At 45.0% G+C, this 21,975-nt stretch overlaps 2 protein-coding genes across 2 annotated transcripts; both read right to left on the bottom strand.

Annotated features, from left to right (window-relative positions):
* Positions 1–4,358: 4,358 nt before the first annotated feature.
* Positions 4,359–5,510, bottom strand: FSUBG_8000 (uncharacterized protein; the record flags this gene model as incomplete). The annotated part of the gene is made up of 2 exons (XM_036686365.1): positions 4,359–4,593; positions 4,648–5,510. 2 exons carry the CDS (start codon positions 5,508–5,510, stop codon positions 4,359–4,361), a joined length of 1,098 nt encoding a protein of 365 aa, XP_036536522.1.
* A 14,066-nt stretch (positions 5,511–19,576) lies between these two features.
* On the bottom strand, positions 19,577–21,392 carry FSUBG_7999 (translation initiation factor eIF-2B subunit gamma; the record flags this gene model as incomplete). Its single annotated transcript, XM_036686361.1, has 3 exons — positions 19,577–19,692; positions 19,755–21,131; positions 21,230–21,392. The coding sequence occupies 3 exons, from the start codon at positions 21,390–21,392 to the stop codon at positions 19,577–19,579; spliced, it is 1,656 nt and encodes a 551-aa protein (XP_036536521.1).
* Positions 21,393–21,975: the final 583 nt, after the last annotated feature.

Genomic DNA, 21,975 nt, shown 5'->3' with positions numbered 1-21,975 from the left:
AGTGGAGGGTCTGTACATATCCTTGAACAGCTGTCAAGACTGCAGTTGATCCAATGTAACCCTGCGAGATTGATTAACAGGCAAGTCCTCGGAAAACAGAGCTGTCACTAACTTCTCACAACTCAACAGATTATCAGCGCAGTGCAGTATCCGATGGCAGGCATTCTTACCTGATAATAGCCCCACAAAATAATATGCATGTCATATCCCTGTCCCTGTCCCTGTCTCGCCCAGCAGACTTACCAACCAATTCGAAGCATTCTTTCCCCGCGATCTATCACATCTCTCAATTACGTACGCGCAAATGCATGTGATACGTTCACCCGACGGCCCCCGGGGGGGGGGCCTCCGCTTCCTCGTTATTGTCCAGTATGTGTTGCTTGCTGCACTGTAGGTAGGCCAAGGTAGGTAATCAACATATGCAATCTAATGCACGGAATAGCATGTCCCCCCATACCAAGATCATGTTCGTCTCTTTCTTTCTTTTTTCGCTTCTCTTTTTGTAATTACGTACAGTAGCCTTCTAATCTCTTGCGTCATTGCCACCGCTGTGGTTCATCGTTTTTCGCTGCGCGTAGTGCACAACCGCCTCTTTTTTGCATTCCTGTGACAACTGTTTCAGAAGCAAAGAAAACTATCAATTCAACCATTTACTCATCCATTACCTAGCTCATACAACCCATGTCCAACTGTTAACTATTTCCTTGGGTACAGAACCCGGCGTCGATCGCGGGCTTCACATCTTACACCCGAAATCGCAATTCAGCTTGACAAGGCCTGTGTTTGATTATCTGATCTACATTGCATTCTCCATTTCTGCTGCAACCTCGTTTAGATAAGTAAACCGACTGCCGGGAACGGACCATCCAGCAACGATCATAGGTTCGTTCGCAAACCCTCACATCCAATCGTAACAGCTAAACACCCAAACACGAAATAGCCTCCACCGGTCCAAGCAAACTCTGTTTTCCTCTGACAAGTGCCGGCCCAGGGGCAAAGAAAAGAGACTTTCAGGGGTTCTTGGACTCTACTTGCGACTAAGAGCTCCACTGTCGATGAATTACTGTGTTGGGTAACCTCTGTAAAACCCCGCCAATCTCATCCACGAAGCCATTCCCGTAACTCAGTAGCCCTGACCCTAGTCTCCGCGCCGGCCTTGTCGCTAAACCGGTCTTTGCTCTATGCCCTTTATTCCCGTCGACGTGCTCTATCATAGACGTAATTCTCTCTCTCGGCCTCTTTGGTCAAGGGCATCACGGGGTCTACATACGAGATGAATGGTGACATTAGCTCATGTAACTTGTCATTTTTTTCTTCTTTTAGCATTGGTCCAACAATGGTGTTGGAATTGAGCGAGTAGTGTCCATAATCTCTGTTTGATAAAAAAAAAAAAAGGTCCATATCTCTTAGAGTATACGGAGATCGCGGGCGTTCTGTTCCTGTCTCCTGTGCCTGAGCCTCCCTGAATCGACTCTATCGTGTCATGTTCCAGTAGTTCCTCGTCGCCTCCCATCTCGTGGTACACATCGGCGTCTCATCTCAGCTCATTCCAGGCACAAACGTCTCCTCAACGCCTCAAATCCCAAGGGAAAGGGTCTGTGCAACCATACTACGCCCAGAACCCGTGGGAATCCTTGTCCGAGCTGCAAAACACACACGGCAAGAGAATAGAAGGGTCCAATGGTCTTGTGTCAGCCTTTATCTCAGCCACGGACTGTTATCCACTGACATTGTATATAGTGAATCATCATTTGAACCACGACCCAAGAGACACCACTAGAGTCTCGAGAATATGGAGACACCCTGACACCCCATGCAAGTGACCCCTAAACGCCTCAGTCAGTATTGGAGATCCCCTTCCCCTTGTCGGCACGGACTCGATCATGTTCAGCCTCATACAATGATCGACGTTGCTATATCAGATCATATCATGGTCCCTTGTTTCTGCTTCTGTGCGAAATGTGAAAGTGCGCATGCCATCATAATTTCCCAATTCTTTCTCTCCCTACATATCTCGTCACAAACCAGTTGTCCTTATAAGGCAATTCCCACAAAAGACATTCATTGGCCCGTAAACTTCCTGACCCAAGCCGCGATGGATGAAACTGGCTGCATACCTCTCCCTGAAGAGGACTTTTCCTCCCTCACTAATTTTATGTATTGGAACTATTTATGCAACCCTCCAGATTCTTAACAACCCCTTTGACACTCGGAAACTCTAGTATTTTCTCCTTGAGGGTGTCGTTCTCTTCCGATGGTTTGCCTGCAATGTTGGCATTATCTCGTCTAGTAGAGTCTTCCTCTCCACCACGGCCCGCGTAGTCTACAATAACCCCCGGTCGAGTCCAAGGGACCTCTTTTCCGAATGAGGAAATACCAGTATCCGCAGTTTTTTTGTTGAACTAACGTTAGATAGTAATCTTCTCCGCTGCGGATCGTATCCAATGGCCTTAGCTGCTTATGTAGGATTGTAGGTACATGTCGTTGATCTTAGCATTCCTCGAGTCCAGCGGGAGGCAAAGACGGTTGGCATTCCCTCTGCTAACTGCTAACATTGCAAATCAGAAACCGTTTGACATGTGTCTTTGTACCACCCGCAATCCAAATCTTAGTATTATTAGATCTAGACTCAACGAGTCTCTTGGGGGACCTAAAAGCCCCAATCACATCATCCTTCACCCGTCTCAGCCACTACCGTTTGAGCCTCTTGTCAGCCCAAAAATATCATGTATCACATCCGACGACCATCGGAGTGGCCACCGAGGCCCGCAGAGGAGCACACCACACCAAATGCCTTGTAGACCCGTCTTTCTGTCTCTTTCATGTATGTACAGCACATCAAATCTGCCAGACCCAGAGCAGCGGGTGCTGCTACGCCGTATCTTGCCATCTCATCTCACCCATCTCATCCCAATCTAGCAGAAGCAATGAGCCTGTGCATGTACCTTGCCTGTGCTGGGACTAGGGTGCCAGGGTGGCTCGCGGATCGGCAGGCTGTCCTACCCCGAGATCTGAGACATCGTGGAGCTGTCTATCGGAAGCCAAACCATCCAACCCATCCCAACCAACCCATCCACAGTCTCTTTCGCTCAACTGTAGACTGTCCGCTCTGGCTGACTGCCTGCCTGCCTGTCCGTGAAATGCTCCAATTCCGCTCTACGCTCGGGCCAACATGTCCCGGAAACTCTAAAGCCTGCCGAAGCTGAAGTTTTCTCTGTCGGATGCTGTCTTTTGTCATATCTGATATCTTTAGGTTTCCTACTTTTCTGGGTATAGACCACCTGAAAGCCTGCTTTTAAACACAAACTAGATATCCTCAAGCCAATCAATCAACACGTGAATGCCTTTAATCCTTGCCCTGCACTATGTAATGCAATCTCCAGCTTTGCCTGTCTTGTCTCTCCACGAACAAGCACCACCACTGTGTCCAGCTCAGCCATGTTTCCCAGCGCCAGCTCAAAAAAAAGGAATTTCTATTCGATATGTCACTTGTATGGAGATCACTATGGGGAAAGTTATGACGAAGGTGTTCATTTGACAGAATTTCTTGTTTCATTTTTGCTGCTCCAATCCTATGTCCGCCACCGTATTGTCCCAACTATTCTTTGTCCAGAATGTGGAGGGCAATAGAAGAGAAAAGAATAGCTAACCAAAAAGTAAAGTGAGAACAAATTCGACAAAATTCCTCAACACCGAGTAAAAGAACAAAGTATAGCAGAAAGCCTCCCCCCAAGAGTAGAAACGCCCTTGCACCTTTGAAGTGGACCTGGTTGTGTGATAACAACTCCATCATGCAGATGCCACCCAAGTAAAGTAAAGTAAAGTAAAGTAACAGTAAAAGCCGCCGAGTTCAGGTAATCCTTTTCCGCATCTTCTCTTCAGACATAGTAATCATACAAGACCATTACACCCTCGTGTCTCCTGTAATTTCGTTTGCTTTCCAAAAGAGCTCTCTTGCCTGAGTCTCTAATGCAGCGGCGTCGACCATATGACGGTCTGGCTGCAGAAATGCTGCATTTCCTTTCTTTTTTCAGGTCCGCCTTTTCCGTATATGATGATAGTGTGTAGATGCGAATGTGTGTGGACGAGACAGACAAAATATGTAAGTAGGTATGTGTGTCTGACCGAATGTGTGAGTGTGTGTGTGTGTATATCTTCCCAATCAAGTTGAGCGGGTCCTGGTCTTGTTCTGCGTGTCTCATATAAGTGGCGCCCTTTTGTGCTCGACTCTTCCCTGTTCTCGTTATTCCACCAGTGGCGACTGACGGAGTTCTCAAGTAAGGTACCCGGGCCAAGATATGCCCATCAGCAAAGGTAAAGGTAGGTAATGCCAAGCAGTCAATGAATGAAATGACAGCTTAGTATTCTGAGCCCCGCTTCTCAGCAATCTTGGACTTTGAGGGCGCTCTTCGCTTCCTGCTTCGCTCCTCTTGCTCAATAATGGGCACTGCAGCAGGGATAAACTCAACTCCGCGGTTGCGGCTGTTGGGTCGTGCGTGTAGCTTGCGGTGGTTGTTGAGGTTATCTTGGCGGTTGAATTGGTCCTTTCCACAGAACTCGCACGAGAAACGGTTAGGTCCTTCACCGTGGAAACTGCTTTTTGTTAGTAAAAATGTTCATTTTTTATGAATCTCGGTAAACACTCACGTTTGTTTGTGACGCTTGAGATGCTCGTTTCGTCGGAAGGCCTTGTGGCAACCAGGGTAGTCACACTTGCACATGGCTCTTCGAACAACATCAACTTGAGCAGAATCGGGCTTGATCGATCGCTTCCTCGATGATCGAATCTGAGCTCGCTGAAGTTCAGCACTCTTCTGTTGGATCTCATGCACCATCAACTTCCTTTGAGCACGCATGCGGTTGGGAGAGTTGGGGTCATGAATGTGATAACCAAGAGGTGACTGAGAGTGGCGGTCCATATCAAAAGTGTCAAAGTCACCTGAGAGTTGTCTGTTGGGGAAGAAGGAGATGGGGCTATCGTTGGCACAAGACCATGATGAGCCGGTCTCGGCAGCCTCAGAGCCAGAGATACTTTGGGTGGGTGTCATCATGAAAGAGGCGGGACCCATCGCAGCATCAGGGGAGTACGAATACATGCCAAAGGAGTTTGATGGTGTTAATGAACCCATTGATCCGTGATGTGCCATGTTCATGTCCATCATGTGCTCGTACTCGAAGCCGAGCTGCTCTCGCTTCATGGGAGTGTTGGGGAGAGAGTCGGAGAATGAGATGTGCTCAGGCTCAGGCTTGACAGGGCCAAACATGAACTTGCCCATTGCTGATGAGGGAGGGGTCAGCTCTGCCCCCCGGTGGGAGACAGAGTTGTAGGGACCATCAAAGTCCATGTTGCCAAATTCATGAGGTGTTGATCGTCGAGATATAGGAGTGAAGGGGTCGTAAGCTGATGAGGCGGAGGAGAAGCTTGTGGTGGTGGATGGGCAGGACATGGGCTGACTGCAGAGGCTGAAGGAGTCGTCCATGTCGAACCGGTAATCCGACTCGAACTGCATCTTGAATATATGAGAGCAAGGAGTGTTAAAGAGAGAATAGATGGGGAAGGGATGAGATGTATGTGAATATGTCTTGAGTTGACCTTGAGTGAAGGGTGAAAGTGTTCAAGGTTGGTCTCAAAAGGCTGTAAAGAACAATCAAGAGTTGAGTGAAGTTGTTCAGTTGTCTGGTGAGTGAGTCTGATCGGGAATTTTTTTCGTCTTTCGAGGACGGACGCCCTTGAAGATATAGAGATGAGGTGGAATGAGGTACGCAGCATCGAGCTGCGGGTCCTGAGACAGTCAAGCTGTTAACTCAACCACCCGTAGATCCTTGAACACAGCCGGTGCAGCTAGTAGGGAACCCGCGAGACACAGCTATGATCCGATACCCCCAGGGCAAGAATGCGAACAAGGGTGTCGAGAGAACTCGAGCAGCACAGATCTCGATCGTTACTCTGAAGAGAACAGTCCAGGTAGGGCGACGGGAGAGGCGTATTAGATCCACAGTTGAGCGAGTGGGTTTATTGCTCGCATAGAATGAGTGAGTGCAATGTTTTGGATGAAGTTGTGTCAGTTATGATCAAGCGTCCCTGGAGATGTTTCGCCCGGCCCTCAACGCCCTCAGCTGGACTAGTTACAGACTAGTTATTACAGCAGCAAGAGAAAGAGAAAGAGACCAATACAGACTTGGAACTCGATCCGAGAAAGTTGAGTTTTGTGAAAGAAGAAGAAGAAATACTACGCTGGCATTGAGTAATGCAGGACTCGGAGAATAGGGACAAAGTGAAGAACCAGAACAAAGGCACGTATAATGGCAGTCGAGAATATGCTTGAACCAAGGGTCGGCATATGGGGGGTGCGGTATAGACTAGGATGGGTGGGCGTGGGATTAGACCACGTCCCTGACTCTGGGGCGGTTCCTCGCTCGAAGCCACAACTTTATGGACACCCCTGCAGCCGCCGAACCATGACCATGCTGCGGATCCCAGGGAAAAGAAAAAGAAAAAGGGTGTGGGTGTGTGATGCATCGACTCCAACTCTCACATTACCTGAAGGAAGGACATGAGGCGAAGTTGTGTGAGTGACTATATCGGACCCTGCATGAGGTGCATGAACATAACCCCCGGGGTGAGAAAAGGTGTCACTGAACTGAACTGGACTGGACTGACTGACGCCAGCCCTCCTTGTCCATGTCCATCTCCATAATCTATCCATCTCGGACATGTGCCACAGGACAGGGCCTACCTGTCAATGTCAATGTCAAGGTGAGCATGGGTAAGCCACGCCCAGAGAGTGGGAGTCCCCTCTGAGGTAATTACGTGGGTGCCCCAGATCTGGTGTACGGATGTACCATATCGTCTCGGTCCGTCTCTTCTCACTCGAGAAAACTGTTAGCTTTCTTGCCTCCGACAGTTATGGATATCATCACCAGGAATGATCAGGGCCTGGAATGGGAGAGAGTGGAAATGTCGCTCAGAAAGGCCGTCGAGTGAGACAGTGTCGCGTCGAGGGAACCCAAGCCAAGACCATCCGAAGGTTCATGTTCCTGAGCGTGCCTGGATGTGTTACCTCTTGGGCGAAACATGCCCCATCCGAAAGTTCTTTTTGGTTTCCCCATATCTCGACTCCCTTGAGACTCAACATACAGTAGTGTCGAGACAGTTCAAGACAAGACAAGACAAGACAAGACGCGGAACGATTTAGTGGGATATCTCTCACTCCAAGAGTCAAAGTGAAGATGTGGGTCAGCAGGAGAGAAGGTTCAGCAAAGGAGTACAGTAGAGTGGGTGATTGAAAGGTAATCTGGCCCTATTCGTGAAAGGCAATCACAGGCGTGGTGCAGGTCTCACCCAAAACGAAAGGGACCTGCGGGTGTTCCTGGCGATGGATGGGGCATTCACTGCAAGAAGACGGGAACTGTGTGCTCGTATCCGCACATTACGGCGGATAGAGTTGATGAGTGCAAGGAGTAGACTGTAGGAGTAGGTCGAGTAGAGTTTCTTCGTGGACCCTGATCTGATCCGATAAACGTCTCAGAGTGTTTGGTTCTTTTCGGCTGATGCTGACTCTGACTCTGGCTCTGGCTCTGACTCTGACTCTGCAAACCAACAACGTACATGGTCTGTCAGGTCATGGAAAACTCCATCTGAGGAGGGCTCCTTGTGATGTCATTGGACGGGAAGAAGAAGAAGAAGAAGCTCTGTTGGCCTGCACATCGGAAGGTCTGCTGCGGATGCAACACCAACTGCACTGTAGAGCTGCAGAGTCGCACTGCAGCTTTGCAAGGGTGGCATCGGCAATTGTCAAAAGGTGTAAAGGTGCCGGGTGCTGGGTAACTCAGCCATGCCAGGCCAGACCAGACCCAAACAAGAATGTAACGTCAGAGCGGCTAAACTCAAATCTCCATCATCATGGGAAAAGAGCTCGAGTCGACCTCGAGAAAATGGAGATATCGGACGGTAGCGGAGCAACCACGGTATCTATCCTTACAGATCATATGCATAGAAGACAAATTAAGTTCCCATTGACAGGTGAGCGTGGTCAGTCAACCTGGGTAGGACCCCTGCTTCGCCTATCGTAACAGGAAAGGGAATGCCTTGCCTGTCAAGTTTGTGCACTAAAACAACCTAACTATTCTATTGTAGCCGCGCACGGTTCTCAATATGACAAAAGAGACAAGAGAGACTTGCCAAACTGACAGACATAGGACAGCACAGAGAAGAGAAGAGAAGAGAAGAGAACGGAACAAAGGGCATCCGTCTCGCTTGCAAGTGGCCGAGGAGGGCACTCGGTTGACCCTGAAAACTGAAAAACAGGACCGAACTCAACCGAACTGAACTGAGTTGACTCTATTGACTGATAAAGTTGAAACTCCTTGATCAAAGGAGTTGCTCAAGGAGAGGCGATATAGTCAATAGTGTGAGGCTGCCCTCGGAGTCTTCATTTCAATGTCTCCGAGTTTATTATCCGTCGGCCATTGAATTATTCCTCCTAAGGAAGGGTCAAAATCGAGTCGAGTTGGGTTAAGTTGAGTCGAGTAACCCCTCTTACTACCTACCCTCTTACTACCCTCTTCCTACGGTACTACCCCATCTTAGCTCTGCTTGGCTCATCAAGTCAAACCGAGGCGCACTATGTCCATGCTCCCTTAGTAGGTAGCCCCAGTAAAAACGCGACCTGGACGCGTACCTAGGCGTGATAAGGGAAGCCGGGACGCTGAAGTCATAACAAAGGGAATGGGAAACAGTTCAGTTCATTTCAGTTCAGTTAGTGCATCGCGCGATTGTCTGGTGCAAGCACTAACGCGAGGCTCGGGACGGTAGCTGTGGGGCCCGCGCCCACTATCGCTCGCTACAACCTATGGGTACAGCACCTCAGAGGCTCAGATAAGAGCGCAATGCCCTTAAGCCAGTGTCAGCTCTCAATGCGTCCCTAGTGCCGGGCGATCTTCCCGGGGAGCGACCCAGCGATCCTCCCAAGAAATCAAATCTAGGAACGGAGAGGGGACCACTCTCAGGGGACAGGGGCCTTTCAGTGGAGGAGCCTTTGGAGGGAGAGGCTGTTTGACGCTGGCGCTGGTGCTGGCGCTGGCGTTGGCGTTGGTGTTCGTTCATAGATCTGACTTTTTCTTCTTCCAACTAATCCCCACTGTAAATCAGTCCAGGTTAGACCTATCGGTGCGGTAGCATCACACGCCCCCCCGTCTTGTAATGTAATGCACTCACACATACTGTGCATACACTGCTGAAGGCTGGTAAGACACCTGAGATGGGCTGGGCTGGGCTGGGTTTTTCAGTTTTGGTGATATATCGTTTTTTTTTTCTTTCTTTCTGTTCTGCTCTCACCTTGGAAATGTGCAGTACCTACCTAGGTAACTTAGCCTAGTTACCTACCTACCTACCTACTAGTCGAAATGGATGATGTGAGAGCTACTGTACTAACGAGATACGCAATGCCTCGGGTCCCTTATTTGTTTGCTAAACGAACGGAAGATGCCAGAGTAGACACACAAGATTTCACCATCATTGCCCTTGCAGTGTCTGAAGCGTATGTAAGTAAAGTCTCCGCCACGATGAGAAACAGAGTGTTCATCATCATTTCTACTATACACATGCATCCCATATTAAGAAAACGGTGCAGTATTGGACAGTGAACGAATAGTGCGTGCAGCTCGCAGCGTAACATCTCATACGGGTCCCCGACGGGAATCCGAGTGCTCCCATGTTCCTATCCACTTCTTCCCGTGCCTAGCCTCTGTCTAACTCAGGCCCAGGGCCAAGAGAGCAGAGCGAGAGTCTGGAAGAGGGGAGCACTTTAGGCATACGTACCAGGTTTTCCCCTGCTTCCCGTCTCCGCTGACTCAAGAGCTGGAGAGTCGAGACCCGTGATCTGATTGGCAAACAAAGAGCTCCCTCCTCCTCAGCTTACAGTATCCGTACACAGTTGGGAATGGATCACGGAAGAGGCCCCTTCCCCCCGCCGAGAAAAGGCCAAGCCCGTTATCCCAAAGGTAGATCCGTCTCCGGCCCGGCTTCCCAGCGCCGTTGTTCCCGTAAAGTATACGAGCTCCCCAAAGTAAAAAAACGCCATGGGCCGTGCCAAGATGCTATTCTAGTGAAAGATTTTCGTACTGTCTCGTGTGATGAGAATGAGAATGCTGAATTTCCCTCATGATAGACCGTGGAGCAGATCTGCTGTTGGAGCTTCTTCTTCTTTTCTCATAATGGCATCATAGATTTATAACATCATAGTCTCACCTGAGCTGCGGGCACGCTTCCGCAAGTTGTCCTACCAATCAGAGTCTTGAGTGTCATATCAAGCGCCACAAGTCCTAGTACAGTAGCTGTCGAGACCTTGTGTTGGGGCTCCAAGTGATCTATCATAAAATCCTGCCCACTCAGCATACTCCAAAGGGGATGGTCTAATCAGACAAAAAGTAGTCTTGCGCAGTAAAGTCCATTTCCACGCACTCGTCGTCTCTCTAGGCTAGTGCCGTTGATGTTCAGTAGCATTGCTTGGTTGGTAATGCCATATGCGAGCACTAAGAGGCCCAATTGGGTGCATGGTGTTCCCTTGTGTAGAGCTCTTTGCGGGCACCGGGCCCAGGAATTGCCGAATTGACTTGGGGACTATCACTATCACAAACTTATCAACCTGTCAACTTGGCTTGGCCGCATCCCTTGACTCCCGTATCGAGTAGACGATGTTACATTTGCTGCCCGTTTGGTGTTTGTCTCCCTCTGTTTACGGTAATCATACGCTATTGCTGTTACTCTCCCTGGTAGACAATCTATCTATCAGGCTAGTTATCAGACGATTGTAGCAGTATTCCACGCACACTACTGTACCTCGATTCATAAGGAGAATAACGCTTCGTGTCTTGGTAGACTGGCTGCTGTAGCCATGTCAAGATTGCCTGCTGTGGCTATTAGTCATTGTGGTTTTTGGAGGCTGCAACAAGGTAATTCAACTGGCAGTGGATTAATAACGCCAACATATTTTGTCAGTACTGAGAAATGATTGGCGGGTCCGTACTCTTGCCGACGGCAAACTGAAGGCCTAAGTTAGTTATTCTCTCCACATCTGGTTCTCACTGTGATGGGCCCGTGTGCGAATGGAACCCACTCTCACTCAACGCTCCCAATAATTCAAGTCGTTTAATTCAATTTAAGTCTGGGCCCCTGACTTACAAGTTAGGAAAAAAGGCCACAAGTTAAGTCTACCTAGGTCCTAACTTGCAAGTCCGCAAGTCAGTATAGTAATATTAGTAATATATAGGTACCTTTTACTTTTATTTTTAAGGAAATTCTATAGACCTAGGGTAGGTCTTATCTTATCTTATATTATTAGTTAGCCAAAAAAGCTCCCTGCGGGGCTAAACTGGCCTAATTAGGAACAGACCACCTTTACTTAAGTCCCTCAACTCAATTCAAGCCTAATTGGCTAGATTTAACTTAATTCAAATCCACCCCCCTACAAGCCAAGCCAATCAAAAAGTCGGCTTGAATTGAGTTGTTGGGAGCGTTGCTCTCACTCTCAAAGTCAAGTCATGCTTGGGGGAGACCGCGACCGGGCAGCGTTGGTTGGATTGAGGGACTCAGCCGGCCGGGGTCTACGGCTTCTAGGCCAAGGGACCCCAGGCTGTCAGTCTCCGCTGACATAGTTACCTTAGGCCCTGTAAGCTAGGTATTGGTAGGTATTCTGCCCTACATTGATCTATGTGAAGAATGTCATCCAAACTCGGTGGTATATGTTAGTGTTCTGTATTTGGATAGCTTTCAGTCCCTTGAATATCGTGGTCCACTTCCCTCGGTCTTCTCAGCCTAGGTATATATCATACCAGGTAAGCCCAGACCCCATGAGATCGCCGATGCACTCGACTTTCCACGATGCGAGCGACCGAAATGCCATGCCATATGGCACTACGTACATACACGGTTTTTTCTTTTTTGTTTCCTTGGGCTTGGGCTTGGGCTTGGGCTTACCTAGGCTTGGGGTGCTCTGTGCTTCGCCCCCAGATCGAAGTTACACCGCAGCCGCTGTTACACCCGCAGTGAATCTCCCGCTAACTAGGTTTGTGATCTGACGGACGGCGGGCGGGAGAGGATCACCATACTGGGGATAGTCAGGGGTCTGGAAAGCCAGATTTTCAGGGCCTGCTCCCTGTAGGAGTTCCTGTTCCTGTTCCATTTTGGAGATTGTGGTCTCCCGAAACCTTGGCCCTGCGTCATCTGCATCTGCATCTGTATCTGTATCTGCCGCATAAGGCACGTCAGAGTATTTTCAATTGGCCCTGAGACCGAGATTGAGATTGAGACTCTTACACAGTATAAAGCAAGGTACGGAGGTTTTCCCCCGCCAGAACCCAATTTGTGTTATTCTTTTTCTTTTTTTAATTCCTTGCCTCTCTCCCTCAGAATACTACCTTTGCCAACAGGTGTCATTGACTCTCTTTCGCTACCGTTTCTCGCCTCTTGACGAGACGGTCATGCTTATGGTGACATTCGCATATCAATAGCACCGGAATGCAAGCTCAAAACGACCGTTTTGACCGTTGATAGCGTGGCATTGCTTGACATACGTACGTCGGGCCGGCAGCGAGAGACCGGTAACGCAGCCTCAAAATAACATCGACCTTTTTTTTCTCACGGTGAATGGCACAACAATTTTGCATTGCCCTGGGCTGGGTTGGGCTGCTGTTTTGGCGGGTAAGATATTATCCAGTGGCCAGATCTCGCGGATTTGCGGGAAAGCCAGTAATAAAGTTTCGCCCAGAACCGGAGTCGTGGTTACGCTTGGCTGTATTAGTCCACTATACACGATTTCCATTCCCTAAATGGAGTTTAGCTACCTGCAGCCTAGTAGATGCCTCTCCCTAAATGGATAGACAGTTTCCGCGGAGCCTCTCGAATTCACCATGTTGACATTTTCGATTCTGATTTATGCAGCTCATGACTCTTGACCATGGCCTTTCAAACACTAATCCTCGATGTTTTATGTTCTAGAATGCGCCTCCTTCAGTTGACACGATCGGTTGATCGTTAGGAGAATTACTCTATTTTTTATTATTATTGTTGTATTATTTAACGTCCTACTGGGCTTCCCCTAGCCAATCTCTATAAGGAGTAAAGAAACGTGCTAAGCTAGCTAAAATAGGTTATTTTATATATAGGCTAGGTAATAGCCTACTAAAAATAAGGCTTTATAAGGCTATATGTCTAAATTATAATAAAATCTTAGTAACTCCTTTGCCCTTTTAATTTTAAAAAGGCCTTATTTCTAGGGCTTAGTCTCTATTAGTAAAGGTATATAAGCGTAGCTATTGCTACCTATTTAATCTAATTATTTAGCAGTTAAATTGTCTAAACCTGTTCTTTATAACTACTAGTAGTTATTTCCTTAGGTATGTTGGCTTGCTTGCTGCTAGTTAACCAGGCATGCCTTTTTCTAGCGTAAGTTTTAAGCCCTATCGCCCTATTTAGTATTATAGGCAGATCTCTATAAAAAAGCTTATTGCCTCTATAAACTTAATAAAGTCTTGGTATTTTCTGCTTATTATTTAGTTAATTTCCCTTTAAGGTATAGGTATAAGCTATAGCCTCTTATTAAGGGCAATCTTTTAATAATAAAAAAGGTAATTAAGTGATTTTTACTGCCTGCAGGAGTATTTAAGCAGGGTATTATTATGCTGAAATCTCTTGTAGTAGTTAGTAAAGTCTTTATAGCCTGTTTAGGCTACTAGTAAATAGTATAGTAAGTATCTGTAAAGGCTAAGCTTTCCTAGATATTTTAGTATAGCCTTAAGGCTAAGGTTCTTATAGCTATTAGGGATATTAGTAGTCTACTAGTCCTTAAAATCTTTTTTTATTTTAGCTTTAGCCTATTTACAGATATAGGCTAGTGTTAGTTAGGCCCTGCCTGCAGGAGTATTTAAGCAGGGTATTATTATGCTGAAATCTCTTGTAGTAGTTAGTAAAGTCTTTATAGCCTGTTTAGGCTACTAGTAAATAGTATAGTAAGTATCTGTAAAGGCTAAGCTTTCCTAGATATTTTAGTATAGCCTTAAGGCTAAGGTTCTTATAGCTATTAGGGATATTAGTAGTTTACTAGTCCTTAAAATCTTTCTTTATTCTGGCTTTAGCCTGTCTATAAATATAGGCTAGTATTAGTTAGGCCTTAGGTAATTCTAAAAGTTTATAGCCAGCTTTAGCTAAGGTATTTACTTATTTATTACCTTTAATATCTATATACCTAGGGCACTATTTAACCCTAATAAGGCCATAGGCCTAAGATATTTATTAGAATTTAAGGAATATATCCTATAAGGAGTCTAAGGCATTCTGCCATAACCCTTTAGCTACTAATATATTATCTAGGTATATAGTTATATAGTCTTCTGGCTAGGCTAACTGTACAGCTGCTTTAAGGCCTTATAGGGCACCTATTGCCTTTATATTAAAGACCTTTGCCTTCTTAAGTTACCTATTACCTTTGCTAACTGTTAGCCCTAATTAGTAAATTATATATCTATAGCCCGTAGCCCTAAATATTAGCTATAACCTATCGGAGTATATAATTAGGTCTAGGGCATTAGTAAACTGTAGCTAGGCATTAAAGCCAAGGGCTATGTATTTCTTTAGGTAGCTTCTTTTTAGTAGTAAGAAGTATATATACCTTAGTGCTATAAGTTCAGGCTATAGTGCAGTAAAAAGGAGTTTTTAAGTATACTTAAGCTGTATTAGACTGTATATTTTATTCCCTTTTATATCTTTTAGGCTATTTAGAGTAATAACTAGTAGGTACCTTTTATCTAGTGTTTATAGTTATATATAAAAGCGTTTTTATTCTGCCTTTAGTATCTATTTAGCTAGTAAAATACTACTTTCTCTATATAGTACTAGGGTAGGTATTATTCTCTAGACTAAAAGTATAGCTTATATTAAGTCCTTAAGGATGCCTTCTATAAGCTATATTAGGTAGTTTGCTTTAATATTAACCTATACCCTGCTGTTATCTTTATTAGCTACTGCTAATATATATATATAGTTAACTATCCTTAAAGTGCTCTTTTCTATATACTATGCTTTAGATATATATATTACTATAGGGACTATATAGGCAAGTATAATACGTTAGACAGCGTCTGGTCAGGGCCTGTAGGCAGTGTTAGAAAAGCCTTAAAGTAGATTAGAAACTGTGTAGGCTTTGGCTAACTACTTTATTATATAGTTATGAAAGGTAAGCTTTCTGTTAAACTATATACTAAGCTATCTTATTTCCCTTTTTGCTTTTATTACTTAGCCTTTATATATAATAGTTAGGCTTTCCTTATAGTGCTTGTAGGTAAAGTATATTACTTCTGTCTTTTTAGGTCTAAATAAAATACCTTACCTTTTCCTTTTAAATAATTTTAGCTAGGTTATTAGTAGCTAGTTAGGTAGTCTTAGTAAGGGTCTTGCTAATTTGTATTATAGTAGGTATTATTAGTATATCCTAGTCTAATTACTAAGGCAATCTTTATCTTTACTGCTAGGTATATAAAGCCTATATTCCCTATACTGTAAATCTATATAATATATAGTATATATAGGATAGGCAATATAGGCAAGCCTTAGGGGAGGCTATAGTTAAGGGGGCAGTAGTTTATAGTAAAGTCCTGTAGCCTAATCCTTACTAATCTGTTTATTATAAAGGAGTATATCTATTAAATTATCAGTTCTAGCTAGCCTTATTACCTAAAAGTAAGCACTATTTAGTTCTGCAGGGTTATATTAAAGGCTCTTTTAATATTAGTAGTAATTATAGTAATTACTAGTCCTTAGTTTAGGGTATCTTTTATAATATATATAAGGATAGCAGTAAGGTCTATAGCTAAGCGTTTTAGTAAGGCACTAAATTAGTTAGGGTATAATATGCTTTAGTTAACTGTAGTGTAGGCTATCTGTTTTACTATTAGCCTTTCTAGGCCTTTAAAGAGGCAAGAGAGGAGGGTAATTAGTTACCAGGAGTATATATTAAAAAGGTCTCTCTTTTTAACCTTAGGTATTATTACTACTTCTGCTAGCTTAAAAGCCAGTAGGTAGTATTTAAGTATAAGGTATTTTTAATATAGCTATAGTATATACTCCTTAATATATAGCTAGATAGCCTTAAGGATATTAATAGTAATATTATTAGAGCCTAGGAATGTATTACCTGTTAAGGTAACTGCCTATGTTATTTCTTTTAGTATAAGTTTTATAGGAAGCTTAATAATTAAAGTAAAGTTAATAGGCACTTATAGGTTAGGTATATTATTCTTTACTGTAAATCGGTCTAGGATTATAAAGTGTAGTACTTTTATTTTCTTTAATAGGCTAATATATACTTTCCCTTTATATTTAATAGGTAGTGCTTATGCTTAGTTCTTTGGTTAGGTCTAGTGTATAATAGGCTAGATGTCTTTTAGTTTCTGGATATTATTAATAATAGTAGTTTTACTACTCCTTTTAGCTTTTTATACTTCCCTTTAAAAGGCTACTTATACTAGCTAGACTTCTTTACTAAAGCTTAGTAATTACTTTTACTAAAGTTCTTAGTATAGCTTATACTGCTTATTATATTATTTATTTTATTACTTTATATATAGTATATTCTTTTAGAGCATTTAGCCTATATTATTAACTGCCCTTAAGATTAGGTCTTATAGCATGGCTACTATAGTATTAAGTTCTTTCTATATGTCCCCTTTATCTAGAAGTAGCTAAATATTATCTTATACTATGCCTACTATACGCTGTATATCCTCCTTATTAAAGATAGTAAATCTTATTAGTTAAGGGGGCTTAGGTTATATTACTAGTAGTGTAATGGTAATGGTATAGTAGTTAGAGCTAGTAGCTAGGTAGCCTTTAATAGTTACCAAGGCTCCTAGGATATTTAACTATACTAGGTCTATAGTGTTACTATATAGGTTAGTAGGTTTATTTAGGGGGTTAAGGAGCGTAAGCCTTTTATTTTCTGCCTATTTAGTAATGTTATTTTCTCTATCCCTTATCTCTGTAGCCTGCTATAAGTAGTATATAGCGTTAAAGTTACCTAGGATAATGGCCTTATTATTAATAGGTCTTGCTATTAGTATATTTAGTGCTTTATTTATTTAAGGTTTATAGTAAAAGTTAGTAAGGGATATGTTTTTTATTTATACTATAACTATATCTTTACTAAGCTTATAGTTAAGTTATTTCCTTATTAGCTAGCTAGTATTAAGGGTATATATTATAACCCTAGGTCTTTCTATTAAGTCCTTCTAGTAGTAAACTGGAGTATATATACTATATATAGTATGTTTCTTTATTTTATACTCTTTTCTTATAATAAAGGTCTATGGCTTTTATAGTATAATAATATTATAGCTATTACTATATACTAGGGCAAGTGCTATATTATATAATGGCCTGCTTTTACTAATATTTACTTAAAAGACTATAATAGGTTATTTGTCTTTCTATTAGTATATCCCTCTTAATATACTTATTACGCATAGGGGGTTAGTATTATTAGAGGACCTGCTTATCTATATATCTGCAGGTTAGTAATTAGGGATAATCTTTTATATTAAATAGCAGTAGCTAGTGTTAATAATATGACCTTTAGGTTAGTTATTTTAAAGAGCCTGTGTCCTTTTTATTATAGTTTATACAGTTCTTTCTTACTAAGTCTTCTGGTTATGCCCTAAGGGGTTCTGCAGGGCTTTACTAGGCAGTCTTTAAAGTCTACTCTGTATAGTCCCTGGCAGTTAGTGTATTAGATAGTATTAGGATATTAGTATACTTTATTATTATGTCCTGTTTATTTATAATTCTTATACCTAGGGGTCCTAGTATAGTTAAATAAGGAGTAATACTTTTAGTAGTTATTGTACTGTTAAGGTTAGGTGTTTCTGGTTAGGGCTTTTGAAAGTTGGCTAGTGCTGAAGAGCGTGAAGCAGGTTTGTGGTTTCTGGGTGAAGGAGGCGATGATGCCTGCTTTTCCGGAGAATTACTCTACTAATGAGGCTATAGAACGTGTAGGGTAACTCAGGGCTTAGGATGGTTTCAAGTAACTACACTTTGTAGGGCGTATGTTAAAACAGTTAAATCTCTTCTAGGCTAAACCGTCCATTACGTTTAGGCTTCTGTCAGTAGTTTACCAGACTTTTGTCATCAGTGACCTCGTTGGTGATATAATATTTGTTTAACGTAGTCAGAATGTGCTATGTCAGTCACCGCGCCACGACACCTGACACGGCTCGAGATAAGACAAGACGAGACGAGACAAGCAAGGCGAGGCCAGATTATCCAGTTCCAGACTCGACTCGAGACCATTGAGTGACCATGGGATTCTGCAGTTGAAGGGCGGGATAAGCATATCTGACGTCTTTCGGACAATAAGTAAACATGGGGAAGTTTGTAAATTGAATGGGAATACCGTCAAGCGTGGCTGTCAAAAGAGGTGCAGATTCTATCTATAGAAAAAGCCGTTATGAAGCCACTTTGTTTCGTTTCAACATGGCAATCTAATAAGCAACAACTTACAGCCCTGTACGAAGATCCACGGAACTCAATCTATGCATACTGGACCCTACTTTTTCTTTTACTTTCTTAGTGAACAACAGCCTCCGCTCCAGCTTTCGATCTCAGTGTATTCTCTCGATCTGCGGCGGGTGCGGCATACTACCTGACTTTACGGCAAGCTGTCACTCCAGCCATAAAGAGGATACTCGGTCAGCCGGTCACTGCCCACGCCCGCAGAGTGGACATTACGATAGTCTTACGTTTAGAATGTCACTGCAAGGCTGGAGTACCCGTCGTGGTTCGGTTCCGAAGTCCCTAGATAGGCCCACGCGCGCTTACGCGTTGAAGGGAAGCGAGCCAACAGTGACACCTTTTTTGATCAGCTACATACATCGTCAAAGCGCGTATACAGAGAGGGACGATCTTTGAACACGCCCTCAATGAGTTAAGTGAAGTGATTTGATTAGGGTGACAGTGCATTAGTTTCGTCCCGTCTTACGATCGTCGATCTTATCCCCAACCTCGACAGCGCTTCACATCTAGGTTAGCTAGTGCTGTTGCTATCGAGAAAGCGATATCCCAAAGTTCTTGGTAAGAAACATCCAAAAGTGCAAAATCGTACGATTTCCCGATCGACAATGCTCTCCTTGCAGAGCTGCTGCTGTCCGGACGAACGTGAGGCGAGACATGTTGGTAAGCTGCCCGCGAAGGATAGCTCGGCACGGTTGGTAGGTGACATCGTGGGTCTCAAGTCATACGTTTCCCGTCAAGCGATATTGAATCCAGCATTCGCCTGTGAATCCATTCCAACTTATCGTGTTCCCCAGGTGGCGATGGCACTTTGACGGGCATCCATTCGGCCTAGGCGTACCGGGGCCTCGATACTACCTTGCGCTGTAAGGAAAAATCTCGAACATTCAACACCACACGTGAAATGCAACCATAGTGGTGATATTGGAAGTGAGGGGAATAGCAGAGTTGGGTCGAAACAAACAAGCGAGTAACTCTATTGAATGCTTCTCCGTTTACGGTAACATCCGAGATTCTAAGTTAATCCATGACTGCTTGCTCGGCGTCAGCCTCCATGTCCTGGAGGACTTCCTCCATCTCAGCTTCTGTGGCCTCCAAACCCTCGGAGCTCATGAGTTTGTTGTCCTTGTCCTCAGCTGTGCAGGGGTGGGTTGGTTAGCGTGTCGATCACCTCTAGGGTAGGGAAACGGGAACTCACTTCGAGCTTCAACGAGCAGGTTCTCTTGAACCTCACAGTCGGTCAAAACAGATCCATCTCCAATGACTGCTCTCTTTCCAATGATACACCGCGTCAGCTTGCATGCCTTTCCAACAACAACTCCTTCCATAAGTAGACACTGAGAGAGCTTGGCACCCTCGTTGATCTGCGAACCGGCGCCGATCACAGTTTCCTTGATAGAGGTCTTCTCCTCCACAGTGACATTCTCCGCAATGAGGCTGTCCTTTTGTGTGATTGTCGTGCGTGCTTTAACGCCTTCAGGGTAAGCGATCTTCTTTGCATGTGCATATGGTGATGATGACTCCCCGCCTGTTTCCTCGAGTGATGGAAGCTTGGCCAGCTGAAGTGAAATAGCGAGCAACAGCTGTGCCGTGTCAACGCGGCGAATCAAAGGAGCTGAGCTCCCGCCCGGGTGGACATAGGCAACGATCGGCGGGACTTGGAACGATTTCGACTTCTCGGCAGCTGATGGCTCGTCATCAACTGCAATACTCGGCACTGATGTCTCGGCAGTCGTGTCGCCGTATGTATTCCAATCACCACGGATGTTATCTGGTGTGGAAACTCGGGAAGGCGAGCTGGGTCGCTCATCGTCCTTGGTCTCCTCAACCCGACCTTGGGCACAAGCACTCTCCAGCTTCAACTTCTCGGCAAGACCGGATTGCCAGCCAGCCTTCGCCCACCATCCGACGACATCCTCACCAATACTCTCCATTCGTTCGTTATCTTTGACAAAATCGAGAACCCATCTGGGGAAGATGTAGATATGGGCATCTCGGTGTGTGGTGAACATTCGTACGCGAGAATGGGCACGCAGCAAGCCGTGCCGAATGGGAAGTGAGCCCTTGTCTTCTGTCAAATCTCTCAAGGAGTCGGTTGGCATAGAGTACACCAGCTTTGACAAGTTTGAGAAGAGAGATCCCTTTGGTGGCATAACGGGAGTAGAAGGCAACGGAGTTGTCGCAATGAAGTCTGTCTCCTCCTTCTTGACAGGCGCAACTGCCTTTGTATCATACCAGACGCCAAGTGCGCCGCTGTGAATTGATCGATGGCCGTTGGAAAGCCTGGCCGTTCCAAGTATGTCTGTCAGACTAGCTGACTTGACCATCCATGATTGTAGAAGCTTGGCTCCTCCAAGTTCGCAGACCAAGTCACAAGGGAGCACTACAAAGTCACCAGTGATAATCTTCCTAATCTCTGGCAGCCGTAGGATCTCAGCAGTGCCTGTGTTTTGATCAAGGTCTACTGGTGAGAGGGTGTCGGGTCGCGGCAAAGGCAGCGCAGTTAGATGAAGGTTAGTATTCAGAGCAGTTGAGATAGCCTCGGAAGCCGTAGGAGGACAGACAAGATTTATGTCTATCAGTTGTCAGTATGTATCCTGTCATAATTGGAGGGTGAGGAGCTATCTATGGATATACTCAATGAGTCACCCTATAGCACCGGACTTGACTAACCTGTGATGCCCATTCGATAGCAGAAATCAAGCGCGTACCAGACCATAGGTCGGTTTGCAATAGGGAGAAGAGCCTTGGGGCTCTCATCGGGGTTGGAGGTGAATGTCGGGAATGACGAGCCAGGCCCGCAAAGAATGAGGGCTTGAAGCCCAGTTGACGGCATTGATACAGCGTGGGGCATAACACCGCGGGGTTCCTTGTTGATTTATTGATGCAGAGATGAAAGACCTGAGATAGAGTCAACGTTCGGTAGAAGTCCGCTATGGCCTCAGTGTGTGGGTTGGTTTGTTAATGCCAACGCGAGGGCCGTCGTTGCTGTATGAAGTTGAATATGAAGTGAAGAGTCACTCAAATCCATTGCCAAGACATCAAAAATGTACGTTCGTGGGGTGCTGTCCCGCCTGTGGCTGCAGCTGTGGCTGTCATGATGCACAGCCACATATCTTATCCCACACGGATTCATGTGGACGGATTAGACCCGACCTCGGTACGGATTATTGGATAGTCCCCCGCATGAGCCCCTGAAACACTGAGCTCTTTGTCGGCCCTCGGGCCCGTTGTTGCTGGGGGCAGATGGCCTCAGCTCCACTGGCTTGTTGACGCCGATTACACCAACCACCGCGTATCGACAAGAATCGGATCTGGCCCCAGACTTCGCTACTTTAACGGCTGCGTCAATATCACGCAATTGCTCAAGAGTCACAAACCAACGACATTCGAATTGCACGAAAAGGCCCTTTGCGCCT

Source organism: Fusarium subglutinans, assembly GCF_013396075.1.
Source record: "Fusarium subglutinans strain NRRL 66333 chromosome Unknown NRRL66333_c0000106, whole genome shotgun sequence".
In the NCBI taxonomy this organism is placed as follows: Eukaryota; Fungi; Ascomycota; class Sordariomycetes; order Hypocreales; family Nectriaceae; genus Fusarium; species Fusarium subglutinans.
This window is presented reverse-complemented; position numbering and strand designations above follow the sequence as displayed.